Source organism: Lotus japonicus, chromosome 6 (genome assembly GCF_012489685.1).
Source record: "Lotus japonicus ecotype B-129 chromosome 6, LjGifu_v1.2".
NCBI classification, from domain to species: Eukaryota; Viridiplantae; Streptophyta; class Magnoliopsida; order Fabales; family Fabaceae; genus Lotus; species Lotus japonicus.
Window position 1 is genome coordinate 45580640 of NC_080046.1, and position 18016 is coordinate 45598655.

At 38.9% G+C, this 18016-nt stretch overlaps 1 protein-coding gene across 1 annotated transcript; it reads left to right on the plus strand.

Moving 5' to 3' along the window:
* Positions 1–408: 408 nt before the first annotated feature.
* LOC130722096 (probable galacturonosyltransferase 15) lies at positions 409–7782 on the plus strand. Its single transcript, XM_057572721.1, has 6 exons — positions 409–958; positions 1811–1854; positions 3982–4125; positions 5464–6036; positions 6147–6449; positions 6870–7782. The coding sequence occupies exons 1-6, from the start codon at positions 718–720 to the stop codon at positions 7158–7160; spliced, it is 1596 nt and encodes a 531-aa protein (XP_057428704.1). The 5' UTR covers positions 409–717; the 3' UTR covers positions 7161–7782.
* The last annotated feature ends 10234 nt before the right edge of the window (positions 7783–18016 follow it).

Genomic DNA, 18016 nt, shown 5'->3' on the forward strand with positions numbered 1-18016 from the left:
GTTATTATTCATCTTACGTAACACATGTTGTGATTGCCTCATACATATTGAATTCATTAAATTTTATAAGGAATTATAAAGAATGTTTGTAAACTATGTGTAGAAGTTCTAGTAAATATTGTGGATAGAGATGCTCAGCTCAAGCCAGGTCACATAAGTGTGTTTGGATTTAACTAATGTGTTTAATTGCCTTGGAAATGCCAAATTTGCCATTGTAAGATGAAAAACGTGGACTTCCACAGCACCCCTCCTTTTCAATTCTGTTAAACCAAACAGAGCCCCTGGTGTCGGCAAGACGAGACAACTAACAAGTGTCAAAACCGTAAATAACTTAAAAACCCAGTGGCAAAATATCAAACACGCGTTTCACCCACTATATAAACTCCCTCCATGGCCCATTGCAATCTAATAATTTCCCGCGGCATCAGCATCAAACGCGGCATTGCCATTTATTTTTATTTATTCCAAAAAAAAAACAATATTTTTTATTTTCTCTTCACACTTTTCTTTCTTGCGAATTTTGATTCCACAGTAAATTCGAAACCCGTGAGTGAGTGAACCCTTACACTCTTCTTCTTCTGTCACTGAACCAGTGTGAAGAAGAAGAAAAGAAAAATCAATGTGATGATGCAATGAAGCTTCTTCAGATCTCGCGATGATGATGATGATTCAATTTGAAGAAGAAGAGGGAAATTGATTCATGGAATCGAGAAGATCATGAAGTTCTACATATCTGCTAAGGGGATAAAGAGAGTCACGATTTCGAACAGCGCTGCTGTCTCCGGGAAAGGATCGGTTAATACGACGACGGCCGCGCATCCGGTTGGCGTTTCCGGTCGCCGGATTTCTCTCCGGACGGTGCTTCCGGTGGTTCTGATTCTTGGGATCGTGTTGCCGTTTCTCTTTGTGAGGGTCGCGATCTTGGTGCTTGAATCAGCTGCTTTCTGCTCCTCATTAGGTAATTTCCTTTTTCATTTCCATTTTTTTATTTCTCCTCTCACTCCACTCATGTTGTAATTTAATTTATTGGAATTGAAAATTAAATATGTTTTGTATGTTAATTTGAAAATAAATTTATTCAATAAATTTAAAAAGTAGAATTATATTTTTAAGGTGTTTTTTTAGTTAAGGGATATACACTATCTGATTATACTCACAACTAATAAAAACGAATAATGTTTAGTTGACAGTTGACATACCAATTTCACATTCACCTTGTGAGATTAGGTAGAAATGAGACAGGAATGAATGATAAGATTTGTAATGTGACAGGAAATGCAGAGAGATATGAAGAAAAATATGTGAAAATGAGATTAAAAAAAAGTGAGGTGTGTATGTATCCTTACTCATAAAAACATGTCACGTTATACCAATCAAATTTTTGGAAGTGAGAAAAATTGATTTTTTATTTAATTAAATTAAGTGACATGACAAATCTTTAAAATTTAATTGATTGACGATATAAAAATACTTTACTCTGTTAGGGCATTAAAATTAAACTCAAATTTTAATTACATTAAATCTCTACTTTTTTATGTCGTGAAATTTAATTAAATGACTGTATAAACAAAGTTTACAACTATATATATAAAGTTTACACTGAAACTAAGGGGCACACACTTTTGATTTTTTTTATTGAGTTTTCCCTTTTTGTTTTTAGAGTTTTCATTGGTAACAATTTGACTAATTTCCATTTTTGGAAATTATTCTTGACGGTTGCATAATGATAAATATAAAATGGGTTAAAAAACAAAATATAAAATAAGAATATTTTTCTTCATCGGTGAAAAACTGAGAATGATTGTTGCAGAGTGTGCTGGATGGAGGTTTTTCAGTGGAGCTGACACGTCACTGGTAAGTGTGCTATTTACTGAATTATCCTTGTTATATTTTCTTTCTATTTGTCAGTTTAAAAAATATATATTTATATATATTCTCCATGTTACTTGAGTAACTTGACTTGCCCCTTTAGGCAACTCGAACTAATAATTGAAAAAAAATATTAAAAATGTGGATTATTAATATATTTTAAGCAATGAACTTTTTGTTGCTGATAAAAATTCGTATGCCTTTATCAAATACAGTGGTGACAATGGGACCTGGTTTGAAAAATGAGTCCAATGCTTTATTGAAAATCTGCAACTAGTGAACAATTGAGTATTTAAGTATCGACATGGCTAAATTTGATATAATACTTTATCGAATGGACAATTATTAGAATTTGTCGGTGTTTTGGTATGGAGACAATCTAATACTATATGTTAAGTCATGCTACTTGATTTTGAGTTACTCACCTCTAAGTTTTGGCATTCTTTATTTTTTTAATTATATCAAAAAAGTGGATAGAATTGTATAGAAAAAGTGGCAATATTTACGGGTTGAGAATTATCACATTAATTTGAGATATGACTAAAATAGAACAATTCTCATATTTAAGATAAATTTTGGGGTAGAGCACATAACCTAAATTTTAAGATTGTATCACTAATATGAGTCATTCATAGATGTTCATTTTTTAAAATTTTACGATTCAGATAACCAACTTTGGACGGGAGGGATATGTACCCTTTATAAAAAGATAAAACACCCCTCACCCTTAAATTAGTTTTTGATGTAGAGTTAAAGCCTAACCTAATTCTATTAGGAGAAAATAAACCAAGTTGATATTATGTGCATGGTGCCCAAATTTATTTACTATTGCATAATAAACGTTCCCATGATTTATCAATGATCTTAAAAATTTACCAACTCCAAATATTATATTTGTTATATAATAATATCATTAAAAATTTCATAGATAGATAAATTTTGAAGGGGGTTTGTGTATCTGTCACCAACTGAAGCACAGCCTCCCCCTGGCCCCATCAAAAGTTATTTTGACATCGTATACTTTTGAAAAGATATCCATCCACTGTGAGAAATTTTTGTCCTTTCCTTTTTCTTGGTTTGCCGTTATCTGTGTGACGTACGTGTATCAGCTTTTGTGAAATCTACACTTCATGTGCTTAAAGTAGCTTGTTTATTAGTGGATTTTGACAAAGGAAAAGTTACAGCCTGGATTCTAACCAAATCTGATCTTGTGTTTTTAGGCTGCACATCTCATATTTTTAGTTCTTGTGACATTCATCCTCATTTGCTAGCTAGTACAACTTCATTAAAATTCAAGTCAGTGAAATGTAAAACAGAAGCAAATATTGCCTGCGATTTAAACAGCTTATGAATCCGAAAATAACATGACATTTTTGTTCGGGGTATATTTAATGATGGTGTATTGGTGTCAATGTTATTTGATAGTACATCATTGAAATTGTTTGATAGTGACAATTACTTCTTGAGAACTGAGAAGTATTTTTTTAATCATGTATCTACACATAAATAGAGGGACTAAGAAGTAGATCTATCTTGAGAAACGCTGCATTATAACTAAACGTGTTAAGAATTTCATTGAACTCAAGATCTACATTCAACTAGACACTGCAAAATCATGCATCTAAATTTGTGTGTGAAATCACTTGAAATGGAGAAACAAACACACACTGAGCTCATACTTTTCATAAAGCCAAAAAGGTTAAAGTGACTCCTCCAAATTCGAAAACAATCATATAATACTGCTCTGAATTGGTGGTGCATTGTTGGTACTCTCACAAGTTGCACTCGTGGTACCTGTGGCCCATGGGGCATGCATCATGCATGGGCATGCCTTTCACTACTGCAATTGTTTTATCCTCTTATACTTTTTCTGCAACTAGTCTGCCTTCAGAACTTTTTTCACTGCTTCAGAGATTGTGTTCATGGTCTCAGTTCTACTTGGGCCGTTTGCATCCAATCCGTGAAACATCCAACTAAGACTGTCAATATCCTAATAGAATTGTGACAACATGTGGGAAGCATTTAACTCTGGGGTCCCCCTTTAATTTTTTAAATTATTTTTTTCGATAATTTATGTTCTGTCTCTTACTGTGATGATGCATGTGCATGAAGAAACTCAGAGATGAGCTGACCAGAGCGCTAATGGAGGCAAATGATGGAGATGTTAATGAAGGAGCAGGGTCATTCAATGAGCTTGTGAAAGAGATGACCTCAAAACAAGACCTGAAGGCTTTTGCTTTCAAGACCAAAGCCATGGTAAATAAAAAAAAAATTCACTGTGCTTTTGCTAGTTACTCTTTATGGTGATGAGTTGATGATCATGATGTTTTGTTTTCCACTTTTCCTTGTCATTGCCTGTTGCTGGGATCAGTGTGTACATTTCAGGAGTGAAAATCAAGAGATGCCAACACATTTAAACTGAACCTACCACAGTTGTGTGGACCTTGAAAACATGTACGGACAATAAAACAAAACCAAACCAAACCAAAAGGGAATTGATATAAACCACTAAAATTTGCGTGGGAACAATATTCTGGTTGGATGTCTGTAGAGAACATACTATTGGTCCCGAATGTGATATAAAATGTTATCATGACCTGAAATTTACTGAGTTGATTGAAGCTTACAGGATTGATTATTTGACTTCCAATTATAAATGTCTATATATATTTTATGGCAGTTAATGTTCCATGTAAAATGTAGGCTAAAATGCAAGAAACGCCCTTCAACTGTAGGTCAATTTCAAAAAAACCCATTTGGTTTAAACATAACTCATCTTCAACTTACTAAACAATGCAATATTGAGACTCTACTGGCACTTTTCTATGTAAAATGATGTGGTAAGTTTACGAAGTTGAGTAGTTGAGTTTTGCTGTGTCTTTGATTTGTTTAAAAATAGAAGACTAGAAAATGTAGAAATACTTGTTTCATGTTCGATTTTAAAATTTTGGTTATAAAGATATAGAAGATGAACCCCTAGGACAAAAAGTTCTAATATTTGTTATTCAATAAACCAAGTTACAACATGTTCCCCAGACAATATCATCTAAAAGTAAGAAATATCCAACTTTTCTTCCTCTTCTTGATAACTCTTCCTTCTTGCATTTCTGCAGTCTCCTTTTCTTCTTCAAACCTCCTCCTTCATTCTTTCTTCCCATTCTCTCCCTAAAACTATTTGTGCTGTGCATCAATCATCAAATAGCAGACAGAACAAAAAGTTGTATTATGACTTAGCTACTTGTGTTGCTTTGCTTGTACTATATCTCAAATTCTGAATATGCATCAAAGGCATCATTGAGTGACAAGAGTTTTTTTTTAAATGACCTATAGTTGGCGGGGTTCCTTCAAAGCCTAAAATGTATCATGGTTATGCATTTCGTTTTATTTTTATCAATTGTAAACAAAGTATCATCAGGAATTTGGGGGAAGGCATCATCATAATCAAAGTCTGTCCATACGTGGTTGCTTCTTTGAATTGCTTTCCAATGAAGCATAGGCTTTTGTTAGCTACAGATATTCAATTCAGCAAACAGAGTTTGTGAAGTTTTAGTCCTCATAATTCATAAACATGCAATTTCTTCTGTTCATATTCAGCTATCACTGATGGAACGCAAAGTGCAATCAGCAAGACAGCAGGAGTCAGTTTATTGGCATCTAGCTTCACATGGTATTCCTAAAAGTCTACACTGTCTTTGTCTAAAGTTGGCTGAAGAATATGCTGTAAATGCCATGGCCCGATCTCGTCTACCCTCTCCTGAGTTCGTGTCTCGCCTTACTGATCCTACTTTGCATCACCTAGTTCTCCTAACTGACAATATCCTTGCTGCCTCTGTTGTTGTAACCTCTACAGTTGAAAATTCAATCAACCCTGAAAAATTAGTCTTTCACATTGTTACTGACAAAAAAACTTACGCTCCAATGCATGCTTGGTTTGCCACCAATTATGTTAAATCAGCAGTTGTGGAAGTCAGGGGATTACACCAATATGACTGGTCTGAAGAAGTGAATGCTGGTGTTAAAGAAATGCTGGAAACTAATCACCTCATTTGGAAGCACTACTACAATAAGGAAAAGAACCTCGATTATAATCAAGAGCATAGATATTTGGAGGCTTTAAGGCCCAGCAGCCTTTCCTTGATGAATCAGCTCCGCATTTATATGCCTGAGGTAATTAGTTAATTTTGGTAACCTTCTGATTGAGTAATAAGTACTGATAAGTGATAACAAGTCTGAATGCTTGGTGATGATTGTTTCATCATCTTTGTGGACCACAACAGCTGTTTCCAGATCTCAAAAAGATAGTATTCTTGGATGATGATGTTGTAGTGCAACATGACATATCTTCTTTGTGGGAACTAGATCTCAATGGTAAGGTCAGTGGTTCAGTATTCAAGTCATGGTGTGGAGACAGCTGCTGCCCTGGAAGTAAATACAAGTACTACTTAAACTTTTCAAATCCTCTCATCTCGTCAAACTTCGACAGTGATCAGTGTGTATGGCTCTACGGCATAAATATATTTGATCTTGAAGCTTGGAGGAGAACAAATATAACAGAGACCTACCATCAATGGTTGAAACTTGTAAGTGTATGTTGATGTACTGTGCTTAATAAAGTTAGCCATATTCTGCTATAAAATGTGTTTTGGTGAGTTTCCATTTGCATTAAGAGTAAATTCTTATTTTTCCTTCAAAGAGTCTTCATTCTTGATGAAGAGCATGAGTGATTTGAAATCTTCATACAATGTTTAATTATATACTATGTTAAGCAACATTTAATTGGTATCAAGCACTGCATTACATTTTGCATGCTTTTCAACATCATTTAGAACTGCTTTATGTCTTTGAAGCCTAAAAAAAATATATTCAAACCTTTTGAAATTTTAGACGTCATATGTCCAAAAAAAATAAATGCATGTTATATTTATTTATTCGAAAATGATCCTGTTTTCTTCATTATTGTCATGATACTGTTAACTGAATATATCTACCTGATTTCTCAGAACCTCAAGTCTGGGACATCATTGTGGAATCCCGGAGTGTTTCCACCTGCCTTAATTGCATTTGAGGGTCAAGTGCATCCTATAGACTCATTGACGCTTGTGACTAATTTAGGCTATCGCTATCAATCTGATAAACTTAGCAAAGAAAGATTGGAAGCTGCTGCAGTTATCCACTTCAGTGGCCCTGCAAAGCCATGGCTTGAAATCGGTTTTCCAGAGGTTCGAAGTTTATGGAGTAGATATGTAAATTTCTCTAATAAGTTTATTAGGAGATGTAGAATTACAAGGTGAAGGAACTAAATTCTTCCACCTCCAAAATTTATTAAGATGGAACCAGTTATACTGTATGGGATTGGAGGGAAGAAGGTTCTGCCTTCAGTCTCTGACTCATACACTATCAGTTACGCCATGTCATATAAATAGTAAATAGATGAAGCTACCACGCCATAACCTACTAGAAGCAGTATCTGCAGTTAAGAAAGATATAAGCTTCATGGATCTAGCTGGCTGAGTCTGACGATACTGTTAATTTCATTATCAAAATTACTTCTCAAAATGGAGAAATTATTTTGGTTGATCTGAAATTTCAGGTAGATGGTTCTCAAATTTCATTGTATAAAACTCTCGTTAGTCACTTACCATGCTCCATGCAGCTTGGGAATTCATCTATTTGGTCTTGTAAGTGCTTATTGTAGGAGCCAGTCAAATTAGTTTGTGTATCACTGGTTCCTTACATCCCTTGCATTTGTTATTCCCTGATTTTTTTGTATGTGTTGTAGTGATTGAAAAGAAAAAAGTAAAACGAAGTAGTTCAACATGTATTATGTATACAGATGTAACTCATGTAAAATCAAAGGTGTTGTACTGTTACTACTCTTTTGAAATATGATCTTATGCAGTTATGCTGTTCTCACTCTTATTTTGGTTCAGGGATTGGCTCACTAAAGAATAACATCCCAGTTAGCTCTTTTATCAGTTTGTGTAAAATTCTGCCATTTGATGTGGTTCATTTCATCATGATGAATGAAATGACTCTGGAATATTATATTATCATGCAGAAGAAGTTGCTGAGTATTACATTGCTTAAAGGCTAACAAAATTTATTGATTTGTGAACCTCTTAATTATGTATTAGTAATATGATTGCCGCCAATATGGGTTGACACAACTGGTTTCAAGTTCTGGGTTTAAATCATACTTCCCCATTGATCGAGGGTTCAATCTCTTTGGAGTTGTTTTCTCTCCGTTCTACCATTTTTTGTAACAAAAAAATAAAAGTAATATGATTCCCATGAATTAGTGCAATGCCACATTAGGATCGTATATTAACATGAGAGTCGAGACATTAAAAAGAGAAAAAAATTAGCATAGATGACAAATTTATGTAAGGTTTATTAATTTTGAGGTAAAATATATTTTTATTTTTGATACATCGAAAAAATACCAGCAAAACAAAACAAACTAAGACAACGAGTCCTTCAACAGAAGGTACTCAACGTCCGGATCCGGCCTATCAATAACCCAAAATCCAGGAGAGATTGTAGCAGCCCCACTCCTCGCTAAATAATCCACTACAACATTACTGTCGCGATGGACACCGTTAAGCTTCACATCTCACTCCTTTGCCATCAACTGACGGATAGAGTTGAGCACCAAGAACTCCGAATGCAGCTGCACCGCTTCAACATCAGTTACCACCTTTATCAAATTCACACAATCAAAATCACAGATAACTTGGCGGTAGCCTCTATCCCAAGCCAACTGAAGCACATCAAGTTTGTTCACATTAGAAGAGAGGGAAATGCCCTTGCTGACTTCCTCGCAAATCTAGGTCATTCTTTTGACCCAGGGATTCATGTCCTGCATACCCCCCCCCCCCCCCCCCCGGGATGTAATTTCCTTATATAGGTGACGTTCAGGAGTCTCTTTTCCTAGGCATATTTTAGCTTAGGCTTTGGGGCTTTGCCCCCACCATGTAACAAAAAAAATATGACGCTTAAAAATTAAGAATTAAAATAAAATATTATTTATTTTATGTAGATTGAAAACATATTTTACTCTTAATTTTATTTATTAACAGGTCTTTTCATTGTAGTAACTAGTAAGTAACATGTCCCTGAATGAAACTCAAATGGTAAGAACTGGATAACATATGAGTTGGGTGAGAGAGTTTCAAGGTTCAATTCTTGAAGGGTGCAATTTATCTTTTTGATGTATAAAAAACTACAAAGTAACATGTGAGGATGGTGATCCGCAAGTCATTATGATGAAATAGGTATGATGTAAACCATTGAAATGTGTCTCACAAATCACAATTGATCACTACAATTTAGCTATGTACGACTTCAACATAGGCAGAGCAAGCCCTGATAACATTTCCAAATGTTGTCACTAATACAAGAAATCAAGTACTTTAGAAAGTGACCATCGAGACCTATCCCTTTCTGTTGGGGCCATGATTGTGTGGATTTTCAAACTTACTTAAATCAACGATGTTGAGTTATTTATTCATCGCCTTCTGCTTCTGCATATGATGAAATGAGTTTGAGATTTGCAAAGATGGGATATGTCTTTAGTTATGAAAAAAACTGCAGGGGGTGCAGTTGTAAATCTCACCCTTCAAATCCAATTATTATTTTTATTAATTAATATTTTTTTAAGTTTAAAATAATATTAATTTCAAAAAAAAAGTTTAAAATAAAATTTAAGGGTTGAGATCCCTGCTGTTTGATTTTGAATGGTAGGGAATCAAGATCATGTCTTATGTGACTTTGGATCCCCTAAAACTTCAGTAGAAGTACAATTACATCTCATATAAAATTTAAGGGTTGGATTTGGGCAGATTCGAGACCAGAATTAACAAACAGGGAAAAATCGCGTATTCTGGGCCTTTGGCTCTCAAGCTTTTAGGCTTGTTTAGTAATGATAACAGGTTTCTATTGACCCAAAAAGAAAACAGCTTCCATATGTTTGGGAATTGGGTTTGGGGCCCCCCTATGGGGCTCCGCGCCCCACTTAAAGTGGGGAAATTACTGAAAAACCCCCTTTAATAGAATACGGAAAATTAAATTCCGTATTCAATATGGAAGATAAATTTCCGTATTATATTCGTATGTAAACGACAGGGGTTTTTTCAAACCCATTTTCAGCGCTCTCCAAACCCATTCTCCCCATTCTCAACCCTTGCTCTTCAATCTTCGATCTCCGACGCATGCCTCGCTTGAACCATCATCTGGAAAGGGTTCCATCATCTCCATCAAAGCTATTCATCAAACCCATTCTCCCCATTCATTGCATTGAAACCTAGAGGTAAGTAAGTTTGGATTTTCACCATTTAACTTGAAATTATGTGAATCTTTCAACCCTAGGGTAGTCGATTGATGCTTAGGTAGAGGTTATGTTGGCTGAAATGGTATAAATTGGCTTTGGGGCGAGTTCTGATTCAGCAATGTCGTTAATGGAGGTTCTGGTTCAATACGGAAAATGATTTTCCGTATTCGATATGGAACTTAAATTTCCGTATTTGGGGTCTGTTTAGTCTTTAAGCAAAAATCTAATTAGCTTGATTAATTTAGAAAATGTTTTTAAATTGATAATTAAGATAGTGAATTATTTAGTGAATTTATTTAGAGATTTAACTGAGAGATTTAGTAATTGAGAGACTATAATTTATTTAGTGAATTTATTTAGAAAATGTTTGCTCTGAATATATAGTGAGAATGAAGAACAGAAAGAGGTCTCGAGCTAGTGAGGATGTGGGGGCTACTAAGGATAGACACCGGTGCTTACATGCTTCTAGCCGGCGCAGCGATCATGCTGCAACCTCTCAGGCGGTGGAGGCTTCAGCTCCAGTTGATTCTATGCAGTCGCCCATGGTAGAGTCTTCGGCTCCAGTTGACCCTACTGATCCAGTTCCTACTCCGCCGTCTCCCATGGTTGAGTTATCTCGCCATGAGTCACCAGGCGAGGAGTCATCAGGCGAGGAGTCATCCGGCGATGAGTCATCCGGAGAGGAGTCATCCGGCGAGGATAGTATTCCTCCTCCTGATGTTGATGCTGATGTCGTGCCAGAGGCACAAGGTGGCGAGGAGGACCTGATCCAGAGGTTGCCGCCGTTTCCGGGGGGCCTGTTGAGCTGTCGCTTCTCACGCATTATGCTGATCACAAGGCTCCCTGGACGTGGCATGCACTCCTACGCACAGACGAGCGGTATGCGGACCGTCGACACTTGAAGGTGGCCACAGCTGGGGGGAAGGTTTGGAACCTTGCTTGTGATGGTGATTCAGACAGTCACAGGCGGGTTCGAGAGTTGATTGAGCAGACGGGTCTTCATCAGCTACCCTGGTGCAGCTACCCGGAGACAGATGCAGGCTTCATTTTGGCCCTTGTGGAGCGATGGCATGAGGAGACTAGTAGCTTCCACATGCCGTTCGGGGAGATGACTATCACCCTGGACGACGTGTCGGCTCTTCTCCATCCCCCCATGGGGTCGAGGTTCTATACGCTTGGGAGGGGGGAGAGGGACGAGTGTGCAGCGCTCTGTGCTGAGTTGATGGGAGGATCTGCTGTTCGTTATCATGCTGAGTTTGATACGAACAGGAGCCAGACTATTCGCTTTGGGGTCTTGAAGACCCTGTATGATGCTGCGTTGGAAGGTATGTATTAATTATTATTTGATTAAATTGTATCTATTATTATTGTATTGTTATAAAATGTTAACTCAATTCATTTCATTGTAGATCACCGATACGAGGATGCTGCGCGGATTTGGCTGGTGAACCAGCTAGGCGCGACGCTCTTTGCTAGCAAGAGCGGAGGCTACCACACGATCGTGTACTGGATAGGGATGTTGCAGGATCTTGTTCGAGTGTCCGAGTACGCGTGGGGCGCGATTGCGCTCGCTACGTTGTACGACCAGCTTGATCGAGTGTCCAGGAGGGGGACGGCCCAGATGGGAGGTTTCAGCTCGCTACTGCTAGGATGGGCCTACGAGTACCTTTCTGACCGCGTTATTATCCGGAGGGCGGATCCGGACTACTCGCAGGACCAGCCTAGGGCGCGGCGGTGGGTTACGTCCCGGGTCGGGCATGCAGGCCTCGATGAGAGGCGAGTCATGCTCGATGAGCTGACGGTGGATGACATTATATGGACCCCATTTGAGGACCATCGGGCTCATCGACCACGGGATCCGAGGGCCATGTATTCTGGCTACATCCGTACGCCATTTGGCCGTGCTGTTCGACGACATCTACCAGAGAGGGTTCTGCGCCAGTTTGGCTACACACAGGATGTCCCTCGACACCCCTCGGAGATCCAGACGACTGGGTCCCTTGCTGAGACCGCAGATGCTGCCTATGCTGACTTTGTGCCGCACCTGCGCCCTCAGGGGATCCCTGCTACTTATTCGGGAGAGGCTATGGAGGATTACATGAGGTGGTATAGCGGTGTGTCCCATCGGTTCATCATCCCTGATGATAGGAGGGAGGAGTTCAGTGCTGTGGTAATTTGAATTTTATTTTCCATTTAATTGTGATTTTTTGTTCATGATATTTTATTTGTACCTAACCATGTATGTACATTATTTTTGCAGACGGTTGTGCGTCGGGCCGTGGACTTGTTGGAGCAGTCACTAGAGGTGCCAGATGCTCTTGCAGTGGGCACGCATGCCCGATCCCTCACTGAGAGGATAAGATCCAGCGCCTTCATTGGTACCCAGGGAGTAGCCTTTGCTGCTGTCCGAGGAGCTGGAGCTGCGGGAGGCAGAGGTCGTGGAGGCAGAGCGCGTGGAGGCAGAGCCCGTGGAGAGGGTGCTCCTGCAGAGGGTGCTCGTGGAGGCAGAGCCCGTGGACCAAGAGGTCGTAGGGGGGCCGGTAGGGGTCGGGGCGAGTGATTGACTGTATATTTGTATATTTTTTTGTGTATTTTTATATTATGACATGTGACTCTTTGTATTATGACTCTCTTTATATTAATCATGCTTTCTATTTCCACTCATTATATTTAGACTCTTATATTGAAAAAAACCTGTATAACTACACCGTAAATAATCAAAGGCAGGATAAGTAACATAAATAATCCATGGCAAGCAGTTCAAAGGGTACACGAAATTATTCAGAAGCAACACGAAAACAAAATTAATCCTCAGTGATATCGATGAAGTCGTGGGGTCCGTTATCATGTGGAAATACTTTGACTACGTTGGGCAACGTTATATTCAGATAACGAACAGATTTACTCGGTGCAAACACAGCAACCTGCAAGTAAATTGCAGATTTAAAACCCACCATGCGTACTTGTTCAAAGGAAGCAAGATTAATGTTTATGTAATAGATGATAGACCTTTTGGAGAACGAGAACAGATCCAACAGTTATGGGATTCCCAAATTCGCCGCCAGTACGTGAAGGACTTGCGATGGATGCTAGCGTCAACGGTGCCCGTAGGGTCCTAAATCGATGCTATCGTGAGAGAAAAGGAGGCAAAAAATGTACGGTTAAAGAAGCTGGACAAAAGCGAGGAAATACCTTAAGGGTAACTTTGGCATCTCCGAAACCATTGGGAGTGCATGATTTAATAACAGCAACAACACTCTCTACTCTCTCAACATTCGTTGTGATTGTGCCCAGCGGAGTGGCAGATTCCACCAATTGCAGGGCTGAAAGCCAAGCATTTGAATTGAAATCAGGATCAGTTTCGGTTGATCTGTCTTCGAGCGCACGCCTCACAATTTCTTGGGTCGGAATGAGTAGTGTGTTAGTGTTGGATCTACGGGCATACATGGCAGCCTGGACGGCGCCAGCTGGGCCAGGAATGAGAGGACGAGAGCTACTAGAAGTGTTGCCTTTACGTTTGCAAGGGAGGACGAATGCATTCAGGTCCTGTTCCATTGTATGTTTTTTTTTATCTTCGTTGCAAGACAGGAAGAAAAGGATGAAGAAGAAGAATAGAGAAACCAGAGAGATTTATAGCAGAATGGTCAAAAGATTTATGGCGTTTGGTGGATAGTACAAGTGTGGTTGGGGTAAGTTGGTGGTAGAGAGTAATGTCAGGTTTCAAGTTCGTCATTTAGTGGATGAAAATGACAAGACTCTGATGATGGAGTGGTTGAAAATGACAGGACTCTGATGATGGAGTGGTTGGAAATGACAGGACTCTGATGAAAATGTCAGGTTGTCTATGTTAATTATCCCTGATGCTGTTTCAATCAACTGCTGTTTAATATAAAATTTCCATCAAAATAATAAGGCCCATCAATATAACAATGACCATCAAATTAATATTATTAAAAGCAGCAAATGAACAACATAAGGGCAAGGCTCATCAGATTAATATTACAGAGCGTTTACAAATGATTTTTACACAAAGTGTGGTGTCAATCTGAGGTGATGTCTACATAGCTTTGGTGACTAAGAGGAACACCAAAAGTAACAAGCCAAGCTTCGAATTCTGATGTGAACCTGCGTAAACGTGCATCATATGGGACGCACCAGCTTACTGATGTAGGATCAACATACCGTTCCCACTGGAGAGAAATTGGCGGCATAGAATGTCCAGGAGTTAGATGGAGCTACATTATGGAGAATAACAATAAAATTAGATAACTTGCAAATACAACAAATTAATTCACCAATTGGATATTAGTGTACTCAATCAAAAAATACCTGTACAAAGTGATTTATCACATGACCAACAGCTATAACATGATGTACATCCGGTGGACCTTCTCCTCTTAGTGGAAGGTATGACCAACAACCCTTGGAGGAGATGGATATGAAAACCACTTGGAACCTGGTTTCTACAATGTATCTCATCTCTGGCAGTTGCATCCATTTATCCTCGGTAGCCGGATGACCAGGAGGAAGAGTGAGTCGGGAATGTAAGGCATTAACCACATGTCTGGACCACATTTCATCATACAACCCTCTGTGTCGTTCAAGTTCTTCTATCAACGCTGCCCTAACCCATGACCAACTTTCCTCACCTGATGGTAGTCCCAGTAATGCAGCAATGGCTCTATAGCCACAGTTACCATCATCCTCAACATTCTGAACTGTGTGTATATATGGGTGGAAAAAGGATGGAAAATTACCCATGAAATAGCTTGTATCAGACTTCTTCACACGCTTCTTCTTCTTTGGTGGTTGTGAAGCCTTCTTTGCCTCTTTGATCTCCCTATCAACATGTTCAAAACCTGAAGGATCACGAGTCAAGGATCCTATTGCTTTAACCTTGTGTGGTTTTCTCTCATTTGCCTTAAGAGTGCTCTTGGACCTTATCTGAACCTCAGGAGTACAAAGTGAACTGCTTTAAGGACAATAGATCGCTTGAAGCTTCCTCCTTACCATACTCTGCCCTCCAGTATCCAAAGAACTGAAATAATGTGTCAATGCCTCAACTTCTGGTTGCATATCTCCATGGTTCATGCCGCAAATATGGTTGTTGATAGTATCTGCAACAGGTTCAGGTACATGCTCCCAACTCAGTCTCTTCCAGAATGGATGAATTGCCTCATATGGAATTCTTTCATAACCTGCAAGTTCACAAAAGTGTCACTTTCAATAACAAATAGAATTATTGACAAGAGAGTGGTTGACCGGTGACCTGCAAGTTCACAACCGCAAGGTAGTCCATGAGTCTCTCTCAACAAGCAATCGCATCTGCCGTAGGACTTCATTCTTATATGTTCAGCATCAAGGAGCTGCAGGCATTTGTTTGACACAAATCCTCTAATATTTGTGTAAAATGGGCACATGAAAATGTGATCAATTCTGTGAATACTGCGCTCAAACGATGCTAATATTTCAGTATGTCGATTACATGTCAAACTATGCGACGCATCCCAGGAAGTGGCCAGGTCACCCTTGCAATCCCGCAGCATCTTCTTCAAACTGGCATGTGCACCCTCAGCCCTGCAAACAACAAATAGATATCTTATCAACTCTCCACTGTAAACAATCTATCAAATGAAAAACATATAACAAGGCATAAATTAAGCTCATATAATTTTTGTACCTGTTACTTGTTGTTGTTCCAAAGTGCATCACATAATTTGTCCATGCCTTGGCAAATTTCTCCTTGTGGACCAACCATGTAGTAGAACAATAGGAGGTAAAGTTGCTGTATTTGTCCTTGCACATATTAAACAATTGCATCCATTTAACTTCAAATTCTTCAACTGTTGCAGCATCCACCACCTCTGCCCACTTCCCCATAACCAATTCAGCAAAATCATATATGCCAACATAGAGTTTGCACTTTGCCAAAACACACTTGTTGTTGTGCCACAAGCATAATAAATGGGTAGTGTTGGGAAGGCTTTGCTTAGCAGCACTCAATAAGGCAAGATCCCTATCAGTAACAATCACCTTAGGCAACATGGCTTGATCAGCTAATAGAGACTTCATACACTCCAGTGCCCAAACGTAGTCATCTGTGCCCTCATTAACAATGTAGCAAAAGGCTATGGAGTATGTCTTATCTGTGGAAGTCAGTCCAACAATCTCAAGCAAGGGAATTTTATATTTGTTTGTCTTGTATGTGCAATCCATAATCACTACATACGGGAATGTGTTGAACAGTTTGATAGCATTTGGATGAGCCCAAAATACATCCCTAATGACTTCCGATCCAGGCTCATGTCTTTTAAAGTGGACGTACTTGTCACCGTCCAACTTCTTGAACAAGTGTTGCATTTCTATCAATGACCAGCGGAGGGATTTTCTTAACCTCTTGCAAGCACCATAAATCTGAGATATGGTAGTCAAGTTTAAAGGATTGTTTTCCTTCAAAGTCAACAACATCTTTCTCGGTGGAACCCAACTCTTTGTCATTTTTTCCACTTGCTCCTTCTCTTCGGAATTTAGACGACCAACAAAATTGTGGCCAAGTAGTGACCTAGCTGGTTCATGGTTGTGTATACCTTCCATCACCTTTAGCCGCCAATCTCTATCTATGCCATTTTTCATAGGTCGTCCTTTTAGTCTAAAAGGACAATCTGTCTTTTGTGTTCCCGTTCCTTGAACAAGGTCAGGGTCTCTGTAGGGAACATACTTACCATGCTTCTCGCACCCCAACATGACATAAGCTTTTCTGCTTCCATTCCCACCGCTACCTGACTTTGTGATCAACGCAACATATCCATTTTCAATCGCAATTCCATGAACCCAATTGATAAGATCATCACGGGTAGGGAAAATCTGTTCAATGACACACACAAACAAGGCATAAACAAGGGTGATCAAGACATAATAAGAATTGATATATTACACTTTCAAAACAATGCAAAAATCTGTTCAAAGAATACCTGATCAGTTGCAAATAAATGAGAGACATCTATACTTATACACGGGGGTACAAATGCTGGTGGTGGCACCTCTGTAGTGGCCTCTTCAGGTTGACCATTGTGCAATCCAACTTCAATCAATTGTGATTCACGAAAGAAAAATGATTCTGTCATCCCTGGAAGAGAATACAGAACTTTATTATCCATATTGGATACAGAACTTTAGAATCCGTAGTGAATACGGAATTTTACAATCCGTATTAAATACGGAATATCAATTTCCGTATTGACTACGGAACTTTATATTCCGTATTTTATCACGTTTCAGAATTCAAAAAATCATCCCCCTAACTACTTAAACTACTTAATCTAACTACTTAAACTACTTAATCTAACCACTTCAACTACTTAAACTTACAACATAACAACAAACAACCAACAACACTTACCTCAAAAGCTATCTTGTTGCATCCAATGGTGGAGAGCTTGCCAATGAAGGAGTTGGTGGTGGTGGTGGTAGGAAGAATGAAAGTGAGGTAGGAGAGGGTGAGAGAGAGGGTGGTCTGGAGGCATTGAGGGGGTTAAGGGGGCTGGTGAGGGGTTGGTGACGGAGGAGTAATGGTGGAGGGGTTGGTGGAGGGAGGAGTAATGGTGGAAAAGGTGATGTCTGTCAGAGATAGAATACGGAAGTTTAACTTCCGTATAGAATAACTTCCGTATTCTATTTTAGTGAATACGGAAGTTTAAATTCCGTAGGGCATTTTTGGGTTTAAAAAAAACAGGTGGGGCGCGGAGCCCCATAGGGAGGGCCCCAAACCCAATTCCCCATATGTTTGTGTATTCAAGTAGCGCAAATTTCAGGTTAAAC